The sequence below is a fragment of the Sorex fumeus genome, unplaced genomic scaffold, assembly GCF_029834395.1.
Source record: "Sorex fumeus unplaced genomic scaffold, SorFum_2.1 ptg000043l, whole genome shotgun sequence".
In the NCBI taxonomy this organism is placed as follows: domain Eukaryota; kingdom Metazoa; phylum Chordata; class Mammalia; order Eulipotyphla; family Soricidae; genus Sorex; species Sorex fumeus.
In genome coordinates this window covers 39,226,225-39,245,540 of record NW_026606100.1, presented here as the reverse complement: position 1 = coordinate 39,245,540, position 19,316 = coordinate 39,226,225, and the positions used below count along the sequence as shown (strand labels likewise).

At 39.8% G+C, this 19,316-nt stretch overlaps 1 protein-coding gene across 6 annotated transcripts in view; it reads right to left on the bottom strand.

Annotated features, from left to right (window-relative positions):
- ADD3 (adducin 3) overlaps window positions 1–19,316 on the bottom strand; it is a 145,360-nt gene that overhangs the window by 27,058 nt on the left and 98,986 nt on the right. For all 6 annotated transcript variants that reach the window (XM_056120488.1, XM_056120493.1, XM_056120489.1 and 3 more), the window contains exon 2: window positions 12,450–12,673. In XM_056120488.1, the coding sequence (XP_055976463.1) occupies window positions 12,450–12,644 (195 nt within the window). In that variant the 5' untranslated portion in view covers window positions 12,645–12,673. The remainder of the gene's footprint in view (window positions 1–12,449; window positions 12,674–19,316) is intronic.

Here is a 19,316-nt window from a genome sequence, read left to right as displayed (position 1 = left end):
AGAGAACAAAAGAGAATGCCCTGCCACAGAGGCAGGGTGGGATGGGAGGGGATGGGGGGTGGGAGGGATACTGGGATCTGTGGTGGTGGGAAATGGGCACTGGTGGAGGGATGGGTATTTGATCATTGTATAATTGAAATCCAAGCACAAAAATTTGTAAGTCTACAGCTGTACCTCATGGTGTCTCACTAATAAAAAAAAAAGAAAAACAAAAAACAAAAAACCATCTCTGAGGGGCCAAAGAGACAGTGTAGCGGTTACAATACTAGCCTTGCTTGTGAACTCTGGTTCAGTCCCAAGCATCACATATGATGTTCTGATCTCTTCCAGGAATGATCCCTGAGCACAACATCAGGAATAAGTCCTGAGTACTGCTGATTGTGGCCCAAACTGTGCCCCTTCCCCAACAGTCAACTAACGGAAAAATTTTTCCCTTTATGGTTAGTGAATATCTTTGATTATTCTATACAAAAAAAGATTGTAAAGGAAATTAAACTTCACCAGACATTTTATTTCAGCTAAGAATATGATTACAAAAAATTAGTACTTTTCATCGTTAATTATTTTTTAATATTTTGAATGCCTTTGAAACACTGTTCAGATACTGACAGTATAGAACAACTTTGACTATTTAAAATTGTTATCAATATAAGAAGTTTATATGAATAATATTTGGTAATCATATTATTTGTTAACAAAATAATTCTTTATAGCTGATTCATCTGAATTTCACTGCGAAGTTTTTCTTTTTTGTTGGGGGGGGTGGTGTGTACCACACATGGTGGTACTGGGGGCTCCTGGTATGTTGCTTGGAGGATATTATGTGGTGTCAGGAATGAAACCCACGACTCCCACATGCAAAGCCTACAATCCAGACCTTTGGTTGAGCATCTCTCTAGAGCCTATGAGTCTCACTACAAAGTGTTGGGTGAGGCCATGATTTTCTCAAGGTTGCCAAGCTAATAACGAAATAAATAAATGCAATGAAGAACGACATCTGGAATTTTCATTTGAGCATAGGCTCTTTCCCTAATTTTATCACAGCTTGGCTATATCACCGAAACCAAATAAACCAATAATGAAGCAGGCATACTGTGATTAGAAACACTGAGTATACCTCCTAGCTAGAGTTGAGGTTGTAATGACAAAGCAAACAAAATTATATATTAACAGATGACCATCAAAGTACCTGCCCTATTAGAACAAGGAATTTTCCTATCAAAACAAAATAAGAAACTAACCTAAAAACAAGACAGCAAGTTCCCATGGTGGGCTTCTGAAGTCAGATTAAGTCAACAATTTTCTAGTGAAGAGCTATACTGAAAGATCAAAAACTGCCTCCCATCTCATACACAAAACCATAGCACAAACTCTATGTTTCTTCTCAGATATAGAAGGTCAAAAAGGAGTGGGGACTGTTATATCTTGAATATATGAACATAGATAAAGAAGGATGTCCATGATGCTTACGACCTTTAAAACAAAAATAGGGAGATAAGTCAAATCTAGAGTGTGTGTCCCAGACGTATTAGGTCTCCAGTTCAATACCCAGCATCACATGGCCTGCCATACATGTACCACCAGGAGTAGCACTGGTAACCCCTAAGTGCCACTTGGCCTGGGCACCCCTATCTCACTAGGTTCAAGCACCAAATCATCAGGCTGACTTATCACTGGAAGTAGTCCTTGAACACTGTTTGACTGTACCACCCCTTGCCCCCACAAAGAAAACCAACGTCTACCTCCCATAGCCTCTGCCATATTGACTTATCCCTTGATGCTTTTTCGTATTCATGACCAAATCTCTCCTTTTCCCTTCCGAAATCCGACATGCCATTTCGTTGGTAAAGAAGTGAACAGCACCTGGCCCAGACAAGGTCAGACCCAGACACCTGAAGAATCTGCCGCCAGTACTCATCAATACACTGGCTCGGCAATTCATATGCTACCTGTCTGAATGCAAGGTTCTGTCCCAATGGAAAACCAGCAAGACCGTTCTACTGTACAAGAAGGGAGACATCCACGATATTGACAACTATCGCCTGATCTGCCTGTTGTCCGTCGTCTACAAGCTGTTCACTTGAGTCATCCTGAATAGGATTGGCAGAACACTAGATGAAGGACAACCATGTGAGCAAGCCGAGTTAATGAGAGTAAAGACTAATTTCGGAGTTATGAACACTGGAATCTGAGTGTCTAAACAGTGCAACTCATTAGCTTATCACTTGAATGAGAAATCCCTTCCATCATACATTGGTATAAATCAATCTACTTTTTAGAAATAAACAAATCTTTGGGGTGGTGTGGGGGAAAAAGGAATGAATCTTCACTAAATGTAATTCAGTTTTAAAAGCAACATTTTAATTAAAAAAATACTGCTGGCAAACTTAGCCTGTCTTCAGATTTTAGTTTGGCTGTCCCCTCAAACACATATTTAAAAAAATACTGCAAAACATATGTCAGATAAAAATCAAAATGCTTCAATTGCATTGAGGGTAAAAGTCAGCCTTATCTTATTTACATCCATTCATTTTATACATTTCTCTCAATATTGAAAAAGTAGTCATTTAAATTTTGAATTCACAAGGAATAATAAACTTGTAAAAATATAGAAAAAACAAGGATTTGAGATTTAAGTACACCAATAGTAAATTTTAAGTAAATACATAGCCATGTATACTACACACCAAAAGTAGAATTAACTTGGAATGCCCGATCTTAAAGCTTCTACATCATTGACCAGAACTTTTAAGACACAGTGGTTATAGACAAAAAAATTTTCTTTGGGTCCACACATGGCAATGCTACTCCTGGCTCAGTAGTCTGGAGTTGCTCCTAACGGTGCTCTGGGGACCATGCAGTATAGAGGATTAAGTCTGGGGCTTCCACATGCAATGCATATACACTCCAGCCCTTTGAGCCATCTCCTCAGCCCAAGAAAAAAGCTTTTTTTCAAAAAAAAATAATAAAAGGGGCTGAAGCGATAGCATAGCGGGTAGGGTGTTTGCCGTGCACGCGTTCGATTCCTCCGTCCCTCTCGGAGAGGTCAGCAAGCTACCAAGAGTATCCCGCCCACACAGCAGGGCTTGGCTGGCTCCCCGTGGCACATATGCCTAAAACAGTAACAACAAGTCTCACAATGGAGACATCACTGGTGCCCGCTTGAGGAAATCGATGAACAACAGGAGGACAGTGCCACAGTGCTAAATAATGAAAAAGAAACTGGTTAAAAGAAACCGACATGATGCATTCATTTCAGTTATTGTGAAAACATACATACTGATTTATCAATAGATTTATCAATGTATCAATATAATTAGCAAAATCAGAAAACTGTTAAAATCTGCAGTATCAAAGATGGATTTTAGATATCCACATCTGGATGTTCTTTTACCTCATAATAATTACTAAAGAGAAACTCAAGAGGAACAGAAAAAAGATTATAGACTTGTGCTCCCAAGGTACCCTGCAATTATGTCACTAGATCTCTTCTAGAGCAGGGATTAGAAGTATAACAAACTTAGAATTTATCAACAAAGAAATGCATTCTTGGGCCAGAGAGATAGAGCACAGGGGTTAAGGTTCTTTCTTGCAGGAGGCTGATCCAGATTTGATATCTGGCACCATATGGTCCACTGACAATGCCAAGAATGATTCCTAAGCAGAGTCGGGAGTAATCCCTGAGCACAGCTGGGTGTGGTACAAGCCTCTCCCCCGCCCCCCCCCCAAAAAAGGCATGTATTCACTGGAAATAGATTACCTCTGTTCCTGCTAAAAGGAGGAAAAAGAAATAAAGCAAAAATTTTGGATGCTTTTTTTCTCTTGTATCTAAGTCTTAATATGAAACTAAAGGTTAGAATAATATATCTTCTTAAGATTGGTATATTAATAAAAACAATTAATGAAGAATACTTCTAAGATAACTAGAAAAATCATGGTAAGTCTGACCCACTGTTCTAATTAAGTAGCCTGTCAACATTTTAGATCTTAATTACGGTGATGGTTTAACATCTACTTTTCCTCCCATCTTCACTTGCCTGTAGCATTAAACTTTGTTTAATAGTACTGCCCCGTTACTGGGAACTGTGAGGGAACTGGGGGGACTGGCTCAGTGGTGAGGCACCTGCTTTGCAGCTATGGGGTACAGGTTCAATATCTGGCACACAGCAGTCAGGAGAGTGTGAGCACTGCAACTAAGAAGTGCAACCCCTGGTGAGCACTGCAACCAAGTGTCTGTGAGTTCAGATCATCGAAGCAGCTGCAACAATGAAGGGAAGGGAAGGAATGCCATGTGCTTGAGCTATCACCAACCTATGTCCTCATTGCCTCATTTTTTTCCAGAGTAACAGTGCACACTTCTCTCAACAGTCTGCACTGTTTCCTGCAGTAATAATCACTTTTATCACTTGTCATCCCGCTGGTCTTCGATTTTCGATTACATGCGGGTGCTAGTAATGTCTCCATTTGTTCCTGTCGCATGCTAGTGTAGCCCAGTGGCATCTGCATGCTCCAGGAACACGAAGAGCCTCAAATCATTCATTCAGGGTCTTAGAAGTCTGACCATCTCATAGGTGGGTGGCCACGCGTCCTTTTGACGTCCCGTGGAATCCAGTCGGTAAGGGCTCTAGTCCAGCAGTCGCTGCCAAATTGCATTACATGTTCAGCCCATCTGATTTTCGACACTCTGGCAAACAAGACAGCATCCCTGATTCTTGATCATTGACGGAGGTCGGAACTCCAGATTCCTTCTCTCACTTGAGTGAAGCATGATACTCCAAGCATAGCTCTTTCGATTCCTCTTTGGGAGACCTGAATAGCATTCCTGTCCTGTTTTCATAGGGCCCAGGTCTCTTAGGCATATGTTAGTGCAGAAAGAATGGTGGAGTCAAAATCATGTGCCTGGAGTTGGAGGTTCTTCATCCTCTTCACAACTTCTTTGACAGTCCTGAAAGCGTTCCACGCCGCTCTCTTCCTCCTGCCGCAGTTCTGTCGCCAAGTCGTTCCTCATGTTGAGTTCTCGACCCAGGTACACATAACTGCTGCATTCGGAGATGTTTGTTTCATTGAGACCAAATGGAACATCAGAGACTAGTTTGTTTCTCATGAACGTTGTTCTGGTGAGATTCAGCTGCAGTCCGATCTTTCCACACTCATGGTCAAAGTCAGCCAGCATTTGTGCTGCTTGGCTAATGTTTGGTGTTATTAGAATGATTTCATCAGTGAAGCGGAGGTGGTGTAGTTGCTGACGGTCTATCTTCACTCCCATTCCTTCCCATTCCAGTCGTTGCATGACGTTCTTGAGGGTGACACTGATGAATTTTAGTGAAATGGTATCACCCTGCTGAACCCCTCTCTTGATGTTGATGATCACTTCCTTGTAGAATGGTGAGATCCTGGTGGTGAATCCGTAAATACAGCTTGTGGAGGATCCTGATGTACTGAGTTTGAACGTACTATTTGGTTAGCGCTTCACTGACCACTTCAGTCTCAACAGAATCAATGACCTTCTTTAAATCGATGAATGTTAGACAGAGTGGCATCTTGAACTCTCGCAAAACCTCAATGAGCTTGGTCACCAGGTGGATATGGTCTATCATGCTGAATCCTTTTCGGAACCTGGCTTGCTCACATGGTTGTCCTTCATCTAGTGTTCTCCCTATTCTATTCAGGATGACTCGAGTGAACAACTTGTAGATGACGGACAGCAGGCAGATTGGGCGATAGTTGCCGATGTCATGAATGTCTCTCTTCTTGTACAACAGAACGGTCCTGCTGGTTTTCCATTGGGATGGAACCTTGCATTCAGACAGGTAGCATGTGAAGAGCCAAGCCAGTGTATTGATGAGTACTGGTGGCAGATTCTTCAGGACTGAAGAACCCTGTTCATTCCATTCTAGGCCATGGGTCCTGATGTGAAGTTCTTCGGGTGACCTTCTTGGTCCTATCTTGGCATTAAAATCACTGACAATGATTTTGTAGAAGGTGTGATCTTCTTTACAGAACTTCTCCAGTTCCATGTAGAACTTCTCAATTTCTTCTTCATCGTAGTTGGATGTTGGTGCATAGACATCGAAGACAGAAACTGCCAGTAGTGAGCCACATTTATTCAAGCATAACTGTTCGATTTGCGTTGTTAGGCATTCGAATGAATCAATGCTCATGGCCAAGTTCGTGTTGACAAGGAAACCGACACCACCGACACCTCTATTTTTGCAAGTTCTGAGGAACAGTTCTTCTCCAGTGTCGAAAATGGCGTGATATGATCAATGCCTTCTCATCTCAGTCAGACCAATGATGCCGTACATGATCTTCTGTGCTAGCACATCCTCGATTGATGCTTCCAATGCCAGCGTATGTGTGTTGAAAGTACAGACTGTCATTTTAGTCCTTCTTTGTTTTGGCAGCCTAGTTTGGCCCTGAGATTTCATCAGTCTCTCCCTGCTCATCCTTCTGCTGTATTGGGGGCTCTTTCAGGGTCAAGGGAATGAGGCCCATTGTTTGATATGACATATTGGATATGCCATGGGTAGCTTGCCAGGCTCTCCCAGAGGGATGGAGGCTTTTAGGGCGGCTTCTAATCACCCTTACAGGTGTTCCCATGGTTCACCTCATATCTGAATCCCATCAAATATGGTGTGGTAAATAATACATAAGTAATAATACATAATAATACCTAAGGTATATATTTCTTTTCCTGAAATCCCCGGTTTTCCATACTAAGCAGAAAAGTTCAGCGGGAGATTTTCTGGACAACTTTTAGTTGTTAATGACTCAAAGCCTACCCAACTATTTATATGTACATTGACCAGTCAGTTATGAATTTACTAAATAATTATTGTGACAGCAAGCTGTTAGTTTTTCAGCATCCTTTAACCTTGGTAAAGCATCACATAATTCCAACAAATTTCATTGGACACTTTAATCTAGGACAAAGAAATAAATTAAAATGTAGGCACTGTCATCCATTTTTATCCTTTTCCTTTTCCTCCCTCCCTCCCTTTCATCCATTTACCCATCTCTAATTTACACACACACACACACACACACACACACACACACACACACACGTTTGAAGAAAACTTATACTTTTAACTGAATTAACTATGTCTCTTGCCAAATTAGGTTTCTCCACTGGCATGTAAGACAACACATTCTTAAATTTAAAAAAGATATGACAATAGGGGTCAGGATAAGGCAAGTTCTCTTCTCTTAATTCCTCCCTGCCCCATATTTTCTTGGCTCAAGGTATTTTGATGTATCTGTCATCTCAATTCAAAGACACTCTGAAAACCTTGGAGACTTTTTGAACTGTATTAATTTCAAGATGAACGAAATAGCGAAAAGTATCCGCATGGATTTTCTCTTTGTTTCGAATAGTCACTTATAGGTAGGGTGTGAAGTTTCCCACCCCATTCCAAATTTTACCAGGTACTGTGATTTACAATAGTATTAACAATGAAGTTTCAAGCATACTCTACCCCCAACACCTGGTATGAATTTTGAGTTTAAATTCTGACATTGCTATTTAACTAATCTATAAAAACTTCAGCAAGTTATTTAATGTCTCTAAATTTCAGCTCACTCATCTGTAAACTAAGAATATTAATACTTCTTTGACTGAGACATTTGAAGATTTAACTTGGATTAGATATATAACAGTGGATTGGAACATTGTAAGTGCTTAATAAAAAAGTATTAAACTTTGATTTTAATTAGTTTTTCTCTTGATTTCTTCCTAAATGAACTCAAAAGAAAGAGAAGGAAAGAAGGAAAGGGAAGGAAGGAAGGAAGGAAGGAAGGAAGGAAGGAAGGAAGGAGAAAGGAAGGCAGGTAGGTAGGCAGGCAGGCAGGCAGGCAGGGAGGCAAGGAGCCAGAGCAATAGTACAGCAGATATGAAGTCTGCCTTGCATGTGGCTAACCTATGTTCAATCCCTGGCACCATGCATGATCCTTCAAGTCCTGTCAAGAGTGATCCCTGAACACAGAGTTTGAAGGAAGCCCTGAGCACTGCCAGGTGTGGCCCCAAAACAAACAAAATTAAGATAGAAGGTCCACAAATTTGTCATTTACAAAAATAAATTATCACTATCACTACCACGCTGTTGTTCATCGATTTGCTCGAGCGGGCCCAGTAACATCTCCATTCGTTCCTGTCACGTGCTAGTGTAGCCCGATGACATATTGGGGGCTCTTTCAGGGTCAGGGGAATGAGGACCATCATTGTTACTGTTTTTGGCATATTGAGTACACCATGGGGAGCTTGCCAGGCTGTGCCGTGCGGGTGGGATATTCTCAGTAGCTTGCAGGGCTCTCCAAGATGGACGGAGGCTTTTGGGGCAGCCGCTAATCACCTTTACAGGTGTTCCCAGTAAGGCATTTATGCAGGCATGATACTCTCAGTTTGCAAGTTTGTCCAAACTTGCAGGCTATCGAATGTAGCCTTCCCACAGGGCAGAGTCTGGCAAACTCCCCGTGGCGTACCAAATATGCCAAATACCAGTAAAAATGATGGGTCTCATTCTCCTAAAGAGCCTTGAATATAATCTCAGGGCTAGGATGAAAGAGACGTTACTGGGGCCTGCTCGAGGCAATCGACGAATAATCGACAATACTCTCAGTAGCCTGCCAGGTTCTCTGAGAGCGAGAATTAGAGAATAAGAGGTAACGCGGCTTCCGGGAAATTGGTTTTATAGTCTCTGGATCTTGGGGCCGTTGATGGGGTTACACAGCAGTTGGTGAGTGTAACTGTCTAGCTACTGGAAGGTGGAGGATCTAGGTGGAGGACGCCCAGTCCCGATCTGAGCAGGCTTGGAGATCTCAGCCCCAGGTCCTGCACACCTGGGTTCCTCTGTCAGTTCCTTCATGCGTGAGGCTGGTTCAAGTATGTGGAGAGTGGTCTCGGCATGGCTTTGGCTGGGTCACGGAGGTCGTCAGCTGCCGGGGCTCTGCTCGGGGTGGAGAGAGAAACTCAACCCACTCTCCTTCAAGGGGCCCTGGTGAGGACAGCCAGGTGCAGGGGCAGGAGACTCGGTCTTGTTTCTCTTCTGGGAGCTTGGTTTTATAATCTTTGGATCCTGGCCATTGATGGGGTTACACGGCAGTTGGTGGGTGCAACTGTCTAGCTACTGGAAGGTGGGGGATCTGGGTGGAGGAGGCCTACCTAATTAATTAAAATAAATTACTAACATGTTTAATATTTATTGGTTCTGGGTTTTGTCTAACAGAGTGAATCCCCAAATTCACAAGATACTACACACTTTTAATTATACTGATACAATTAAACACTTCGAACTAAACACTTCAATTAAACACTTCAAATTTAGGCTGAAAGTGATTTAAAAGAAAAGACTATTAACAAAATAGCTCTTTGAACTTCCCAAACCTGTACAAGAACAAGTAGGCTGATTAAAAGTAGTTGCAAACAAAAAAAAAAACCAAAGAACTTGTCTTCAGTAGAAAACTTACCACTGGGGTTGGGAGGGTGGTTGAGGGACCTTGGGACAAGGGTGAAGGGAAGTGGACACATTGGAGGAGGGTGTGGAGCTGGAACAGTTCATGTATAAAATCTTACAAATAACAGTTTGTAAAACATAGTGCCCCAAACTAAAAAATAACAAAACAATTGCAAATGCCTGCAATCTGGTAAATGTACTCTGCATGGATTTTGTAAGGCAAATAGCCTTAAAAATAGCCAAAGAGCAGGCTATTATTTTAATTTTAATTTTTGTTTTTTGCGCCACACACTTAAGCCTGGCTCTGTTATTAGGAATCACTCCTAGAGGGCTTCGGGGACCATATGTAGTGCTGGGGATAAAACCAGGTTCAGCAACATGCAAGGCAAATGTTTCTCTCTCTCTCTCTCTCTCTCTCAATAATGAAAGCCCTTGCATGGCAATCCAAATTTACTGAACTCTGATGCTAAGTTATACAAAACTGCACCACTTTAATGAAGGCTTTCGGTTTACATTTGGCCATCTCCAAGTTGTTGTAACATTAGGTTGGTCAATTTAAATACTATAGCTCCCTGTTGGGTAGACAGCTCTGTTATTTTTAAATAAATTATGATCATGGAGTGAACGTTCCTTCCTTCGAAAGGTGGGGGTTATTTGCTCTCTCCTTGAATATGGGCTTAATGAGTGAATCATTTCTAACTATTAACTGTGGTGGAATTAATGGAGTGTAATATTTGAAACGGTCATGAAAGTTGCAAGTTTCTCTTTTCTCTCACTCAGGTAATTGCTCTAGGTGGGAATATTCAAACAGCATTAGGTAAAGGTTCGTGAGGCAAGGAACTATATCCTTTAGCTCACAAGTTTTTTTTTTCCCCCCTGGGGGGAGGGTGTTATGGGGAGGCAGGCACAGGGCTTACTCTAGGTTCTTGGTGGAGCCTGAAAGGCGATATAGGGTACTGGGGATTGAACCTGGGTCAGTGGCATGCAAGGCAAGTCATCTGTATCTCTGGCCTAATGTCCACTGGTGTTTTACCACTGGTCTACCCACGTGCAGACAGGCTGAAAAGCCACTGGTCTATTGACTTTTTTAAAACTGCCAGTGTAACCAAGTGTGAAAAGTACTATCTTAAAATGTAGCAGGAAGAAAAATTTATCCACTTTTCCAAGTCTTTGACAAGATTTAAAATATTAGCAAAAATAAAGGGTAAGTTGAAGAGACAGTCCAGGGGTTAAGAGTTTGCATTGCATGTGGCGGAAGCCCAGTTCAATCCTTGGACACTGCATCTGGTTCTCTTGAGGACTACCAGGAACACCACTGGGTTCTCAGGGAAAAATGATCAGTAATCAAATCTTCAATATTTTAGGGGGAGATGGTTTAGGGATATACCTGGAAGTGCTTGAGTGCTATTCCTGGTTCTGTTCTTGGGGGTCACTTCTGGCAGTATTTAGGGGAACATATGATGTTCAGATCAAATCAGGATTAGTCACATAGAAGAAAAGCTCCTTAATCCCTATACTATCTCCCCAGCCCTCTATAAATCTTTTAAACCTTTATTATTCCTCACTATATAAAAAATTATCACTTGGTAAAGGAATTTCAGCATATATGTACACCTTTCCTATTATTTCATTAAATTCCCCAATACATGAATCATATTGACATTTTAAAGTATAAGAAATTAAAGAATATACTCAAGGTTATGCTGCCTTTAGATTAGTATGAAAATTACAAAACAAAACCACAGTAACTTTACAGTTAGAATGAAAAGGTCTTCTATGGAATAATTCTCAAAAAAGTGTCAATATTCACAGCCTTGAAAAAAATTTGAACTTTATCACATCCTGTCAGTTTTAATTGTTACTGGACCAGAGAGACAGTATAGGGGTGAAGGTGACTGCCTTGTGTGCTGCTGATCCTGGTCCAATGTCTGGCACTACATGGGTCCCCCGAGCAATGCCAGAGTGACCACCAAGTACAAGAGTAGACTCCAATACTTATGGGTGTGGCCCCACCCCCCTGCTTTCAATAAAAAAAATTATCTGTTACTATCATATGGCTAATAAGTTAGTTTTTGTGCTCAGGAGTGACTCTTTGCATGCCCAGGAGACCATATGTGGTACCAGGGATGAAACCATGGTCAGCTGCATGCAAGGTAAGCAGCTTACCTATTACACAATCTCTCCAGTCTCCAAAGCAGGTTTTTAGTATACATAGTTTGATATAAGTAATTGAAATTCATGTTTTCAGATATTTTTAAACATAGAAACTCAGGCTTTCACTTGAAAGAACCTGAGTGTTAACTCTTTCAGGTTGACTTCTTTAATTACCTTTGTACTGGAGAAGGATTTCTGGAAAGTTTAGCTTCAGGGACCAGATATAATATAGTGGTTCAAGTCCAAGGATGCACCTGACCTGGCACCACATGACCTTTGAAATATCTCTGAATGTGGTCCCTGAGATCTGATGGTTCCTGGTGCCACAGGGCCCTTGCACTGAACTGCTGACCTGGTTGACAAAGTATTACAGTGAGTGACCCCAGTCTCTTGAGTACCGTTTGGAAGGCACCACCCTCTCCGCAAATTAAAAATAAAGACAGCTTCAAATTTAAGCTATGTTTATATTTTTCAAAGCCTATATGCTTTTATAACTTGTAGTTATTTTTATCTAGACTCTGATATATAGCTTGTGGCTGCTTTTGTCTAGGCTTCTGGTATATAGGAATTACCCAGAATGGAATTCCTATTCAGCTTTGGACTCAATCTCTGTGAATCAACAAGGGCACAAAAAATTTACCCACTCCTGGCAGTGCTCAGGGGACTATATATGGAATGACAGGGATCAAACCCAGGCTTTGCATGCAAAGCAAACGACCTACCCACTGTACTACTGCTTCGGCGCTCTGCACCTTTTTACAATCTCTTCTCTTACTTTCTATCATTTATTATAACAAGGATTCCAGTGAGAAGGAAAAATTATGGCCCCTAATTTCAACTCACAGGACTTTGCAAGATTTGAGTAACTCGTTTTCTCTGCTCCATCATATTGAAATCTTGTCGCAGGTCAGGAGACATGTTCCGCTCCCGAATGTATTCTGGGTCATTTTCATTGATGCGGTCAAAATACCTCTCTTTGTGAGGCATGCTGGGAGGAGGAGGAGTAGTGATCACACTTTGGCTGGCATCTGCACTCATGCTTCAATTCTGCTGATTCCTCTTGTTATCTGTATTAATAAACACAAAGGAGCACATTCACGATAAATTCCTTACAAAAATTTTAATTTTATAAGGATCAAGTACAGCTTTATAACAGCCCTCAGAGTATGAAAGGTAACTTTCATTAAAAAGTAGCTTCTCAAACTGGAGAGATAATACAGGGATTAAGGTGGTTGCCTTGCATGCGGTTGACCCTGGGTTCAACCTCTGGCACTGCACAGGTATCCCGAGTGCTGAGTTCTGGAGTGACCTCTGAACACAGGGTAAGAAACAACCCCTAAGCATTTCCATGTGTGGCCCCAGGACCCTCAAAATAAAATAAAATATATTGTTAACGTCTCAAATACTTTTCATTAAACTGAAAATACGTTAGAAACTGCTAAAAATTTATATTTTCAGAGTGAATAAAAATTATGGCTCAATTATGATTATTAATGGACTTTTTAGAGGAAACAATGCCCAAAATATTTTAAAGTAAAATGCCACATTGAAGACTGGTTTATTTTCACCATTTGTGAGTACTGTGCTTAGGGCTTCTTTTTCCTCTTCCAATTTTATGTTCGACAAACTCAGTCCACATGTAATGATAGACGTATTATACAAAATATAATTATTACTGACACTTAGGATAAATCCCTGATTTTATGCCAGAGAAATAATTCAGTTGTGCTTTGCTACAGCTAAGCACCTAGCCAACTAAAGTGGATCAACAGGACAGTGACTTAGCATCCCCCTCCCCAATCTGTGATGAAGCTGATGAAGTAATCAAGCTCAGCATTTCTCAAATTATTTGTTTTTTTGCTTTTTGGGTCACACCCAGCAATGCACAGGGGTTATTCCTGGCTCTGCACTTAGGAAGTACTCCTGGCGGTGCTCAGGGGACCAAATGGGATGCTGGGAATCGAACCCGGGCTGGCTGCATGCAAGGCAAATGCCCTACCTGCTGTGCTATCGCTCCAGCCCCACTCTCAAATTATTTAGAGTGAAGAATTTTCTTCAATTAATCACCGGCCAGTATTTTTGTTTAATAATAAAAAAATACACTTGGATAGAATAACAATGTTAAATTGCAGCAAGTTCTCAATGTTTAATATCCTATTCTGAATTTGTCACTAACTTGAAACAGTTTGTAGACTGGCAGCAGAGCCTGGTCTGCACGGTACTGATGTAGTAGAGCATCCTGACTACCAACTAAAGTAATACTTCCTCCAACTTTTAGAAGAGGTGATATGGCATAAGCCTGCGCCAAGAAAAAAGGAAGACAACTGTGTACTGAGGAACGTATCTCTTCCAAGGTTTTTTTATTTTTATTTTTTGGTTTTGTTTTGTTTGTAGGACATACCAGGTGGTACTCAGAGCTTACTTCTGGCTCTGCACTCAGGAGTTATTCCTTGTCGAAGATTGAACCCAGGCTGGCCATGGGCAACGCAAATGACCTACCCACTCTACTATTTCTTAGGCCCCTCAGGTATTTTTTGTTTTGTTTATTTTGGGGGCATATCTGGCAGTGCTAGGAGACCACTCCTGCTGGTGGTCAGGGGACCATGTGGTGATGACTGAACTTAGACCTCTTATATGCAATCTATGGGATGTAGTCTCATCTTACTATTATCCAAAAACATAGTGCACAGAGTACCACCAAGTATAAGAAATTTTTTTCTGCCCATATCCTGCTGTAATATAGGCCTTAGAGGTCTAACCAGTTTGGTGTCTAATTTTCGTAGAAGCTGTTTATAACATCCATTTTTGCTCCTTCAAAGAGTTTATTGCAAGCAGATAGGAATTTCAAGGAGAATTAATTTTTTCTTTTTTTAAAAAGGGCAAACTCATCTATATAAGGAACTGTCAAGCTGTCTTTTAATAGCAAAGTACAGACAAAGCAGGTATTCAGTTACTGGAACATGATTTAATCTGGAAATGAATTGTTTTAGTTTACCAAACAAACTAAAGTTTGTTTCTTAAGCCATTTAAAAAGCACAGTACATTAATTGTTGCCTTTAATTGGATTTTATGTTTGCCTCATCTCTGAAATCATTATTTAGTTTAATGGAAAATACATTTAAGTAATAAGTTAGAGCCCAACTGAGTTTTCTGGTGCTTATAAAATAGTTTCATTTAAAAAGTAGAAACATTAATATTAGATGTATCCTGTCATTCTAGCATTGATATAAGACACTAAAAATTGAAAAACTATGAAGAAAAGCTTATAGTTCGAAGAACTCATGATGATAAAAGCATAAGTAGATGAGTAAGGTAAAGATGAACTATCTAACCATTCATTACATCAGGAATAAATTATAAATGTTTAACAACTTATAGTTCACAACATTCCTTATTCTCTCTTTAAAAATACAAAATGTCAATCTGGAGTTTAGTGGATTAAACGACCTGCCCAGAATCACACTGCTTACTTATGTCAATAGTCAAAGTCAATTTGTTCAGTATTCCACTTTACAATGACACACATTCCTTTTAAATATCATGTAACAATGGACTACAAAATTTGTGCACTATTAGTCTGTCTATACTCTGTCCTGAATATTAAACAAATGGATCTTATAGAATCTGTCAAAAAAATGAGAACATGATACCAAAAAGGGAAATAAGATTAAAACATCTCAAATATTCTGTCCTTTAAAAAGTTTATATTTATACTGGCTTTTAAATATATTTCAGTTTTATACATTTAGAGTAGGAATGAGGACTTTAGGGTATAGAAATAAAGTAAAAGCATAGTAGCTGTTCTTCTACAATCAGAAGCCCAACGAAATCTGTAATTTTGTATTGTAGCAGCACTGTCCACCCGTTGTTCATCGATTTGCTCGAGCGGGCACCAGTAACATCTCAGCAAATTGTGAGATTTGTTGTTACTGTCTCTGGCATACCGAATACGTCATGGGGAGCTTGCCAGGCTTTGTAGTGCGGGCGAGATACTCTCAGTAGCTTGCCGGGCTCTCTGAGAGGGGCTGAGGAATCAAACCCGGGTCGGCTGCGTGAAAGGCAAGCGCCTTACCCACTGTGCTATTGCTCCAGCCTGTAATTTTGTACACCAACTACTAATTGAACTGTTACTTCAACCATTGAAAACAATTTAATACATGCCAGATTATCTGAATACAAGTAGAAATTAGAAAAAGGTATGAGAAAACCTTACAACATCATGCCTATCAACATATAAATGGACTATTAAAGTAAGTAAGTAAAAGTAAAGGCCCTCCCGTTGATCATCGATTTGCTCGAGCGGGCCCAATAACATCTCCATTGGAGACTTTGTTGTTACTGTGTTTGGCATATTGAATACGTCACGGGGAGATTGCCAGGCTCTGCCGTGCGGGCGAGATACTCTCGGTAGCTTGCCGGGCTCTCTGAGAGGGGCGGAGGAATCGAACTCGGGTCGGCCATGTTGGCTGCGTGCAAGGCAAACGCCCTACTGCTGTGCTATCACTCTAGCCCTAATGGAGTGATATGGACTATGGAGTGAAATGGACTATTAAAATGCAGTGTATTAGAGTTGGAATGGGTAACCTCCCACCCACTTCTCTCTGCTTCTGGAAATTTTGGCAGCCACATCCATGTTCCACCACTGCCACCATAAACTCATCTAGTGACCTTGTTTCAGAGACTCAAATAAATCTCAAAAGAGATCACCTTGCCACAAAAATTTCTCGGATACTTGTTTCTAGCTGAGACCTATAGGGTACTCTCAAAGGGGGTTGGGTCAGCTCCTGCCTCCACAAAGCTCCCACAGCTCTCTCACACCCCAAAGCCGCAACCTAGTTAAAAAATTTAACTCCAGCCAGACTGCTCAGTTAAGGACTCTGAGTTCTCTAGCACGCAGCCACATTCACAGCCATGTGACAGCTCTAATATCTACAACACCGACATCACAGAAGTAGATGGGTGGGATATAACATAAAAACCAACCAGTTGACTAACAAAAACATTAACGCAGAAAGTTAATTTGAGACTACAGCTTAAGGGTTTATTGTTCCGATGGTGAGATATAGCAATTTTTGTAAACTTTCCTCTTGGAAACATTTTTTGATCATTCACTTAGCCACTCAGGGGTAATAATATAAAAGAAATTATTTTCAGACTGCTGTGGGGGAAGGCTTGAGGAAGGTTGGGAAAATGGAGACAATCGTGGAGGAAAGGTGACAATGGTGGTGGGATTGGGGTTGGAATACTGAATGCCTGTAAACCATCATGAACAACTTTGTAAACCATGGTGTTTCAAAGTAGGGAAAAAATATACAATGTTATGTCAAATTAGAACTCAACAGAGGTAGGGGATATTGATAAGTGTGTATACAGGAAATCTTTCTGGAAGATCATGCTATCTAATAGAAAATACTTAGTAAAGAATTTGATCCAGTACAAATGTAAGTGATTTATATGCTTAGGGGAAATCTTCAAATTAGAATGAAAAAGATAAATGAGTCATCCTGTAGAGTAGTCACAGTAAAATAACTTGATATGAATGTCATGGATTCTCTTTCTTTCATTCAACAATATTTATAGAACAGCTACCTCCTGCTGGGCACAGTACTAGAGGAATGGATAAAATGTTGGGCCAAATCCCTCTGTGGCTTCAAGTCTAATTCATAGATTTCTATAGCCCAGTGAAACAGATTCTACTAATACAGAAGGGAAGCATCCCAGAAGGCTTACATTTTCTCACACCAAAGAAGGTACATGCTCAGGGAAGTGGCAAATACCAGGGAATACAGTTAGCAACAAGAGAAATCTAGCACGTCTTAGAGGATCAGTGCTGCTCAAAAAGATTTAGTGCCTAACGTACAATTATTTTATATAAAAATAAGCTATATTTTATATAAAATACAAGACTTTAATTTTATACTGGTGACTTGAAGCATTTCAATAAACTAATTGAAAATAAAAAGTCAGAAGAGTTTTAAAGAAATGGGTGATTTTCCTGCTAGTCTAGAAGGTAATTAGGAAGGAAATCTTTCTAAAAGATATAATGCAAGTGAAGCATTTCCTATTATTTCTCAGCAGGTAGCTTTACTGTGTGTTTAAAACTGGGCTTCCAAAGTAGAAACTTAAAGAGGTATAAGGAATCACTACTTCTTAATAAACATACCAATTCCCCCCCCCTCCAAAGTTTACTAAAAGGTTTTCTCACAGAATTTTCTAATGAAGTTAAATTGTTTTAAGTAGCATAGGAAATCAAGCCTATGTCACCCAGTAATATAAAACTCAATACATTATTTTTAGGGGAGCTGGGGAAAAAGCAATTTAAGGAAAACTGCAATAATATGAGGACCCTGAAGACAGCAGTTAAGTAGACCTTTACGAATAATTTTTTTTCTACAAACTAGTTTTAGGACTCACATTTTAGGTCCTTGTGCTGGAATAAATTCAAGAGAAACTTAAAAAACTCATAAGCAGCATATGAAAAATGGACTAAGTCTCACTAAGCTGAAGATGATTTTTTTTTTTTAAATCGAGGCACTGGGGTTTACGAAATTATTCACTGAGTTTCAGGAATACAATGTTCCAACACTAATCCTTTCACCACCTTTAGGGCAGGCACTTTATTTTTTCTTTTTAAATTTGTTTTTCACTCCTAATCAGTATCATAGGAAATGTACAAGTTCATTTAAAACACATAAAAATCTTCCACACCTTTGCATCCAGTCTTCTGCTACAGTTCATATTCGAGCCGATTAAAACTTATTATTTATGTTTCATCTTTTTAAGTCTGATCTGACAATGCTCTTCTCTTTTTTAAAATTTAATGTAGCTTCTTGTCATTAGTGCATTAAAACACTACATTGCTGACATCTTTCATCCGACTTCAACATTTCTTTCACAAAGAATACAACAGCATTGTCTATATTAGAAGTCCCTCCCCATTCTAAACTTTATTAAAAAAAACTTCCAGAATAGCCCATCTAGCTATCCTTTGCAATGTTTCAGTTACAAAATATTTCACTTTTCTTCAAAACTGTATATAGATGTAAATATTTTGGTAATTCTTAAAAAGATTTAAATAATCTTTCAGGCTAGCCTTTAAAAAATGGTAGAGAAATTACTTATCCATCACAAAGAAAAAAAGAGCGAACCTTCACCTAAAGTTCATAACTCATTATAAATATCATAATTTATATCTTGTAAATATCAACTTACTTCTATAATACTTCCAAGTGAAAACAAGTATGTGAACAAAAACATGCAAATGAAATATTCATAGCTGGAAATTCCAAAGATGGAAAAACCCCAATGTTCATCCACTGAAGAGGGATCATCAATAAATATGTATATCTATATATAATAAATTATATATGCATAATAGAATTGTTATTGATGAAAAGAAGTACTGATACATCTACAACATGAATGAAAATGAAAAATATGCTACGTGAAAGAAAGCAGACATGAGAGTCATACACGATTACATTTATATGAAATATACAGAATAGGCAAATACATGGAAACAGAAAGAAAAATGGTGGTTTTTGAGGACATCAGTGAAGGGGGAGAGAAATGGAGAATTACAACTTACTGAGTGGGAACTGGGTCTAGGTGCTCAAAAAGTTCCAGGTCTAAAAAGCAGTGATGGCTACACAGAACTGTGAACAACTTATAGCCATGCTGTGCATTTTTAATTTTTTGGGAGGCACACCC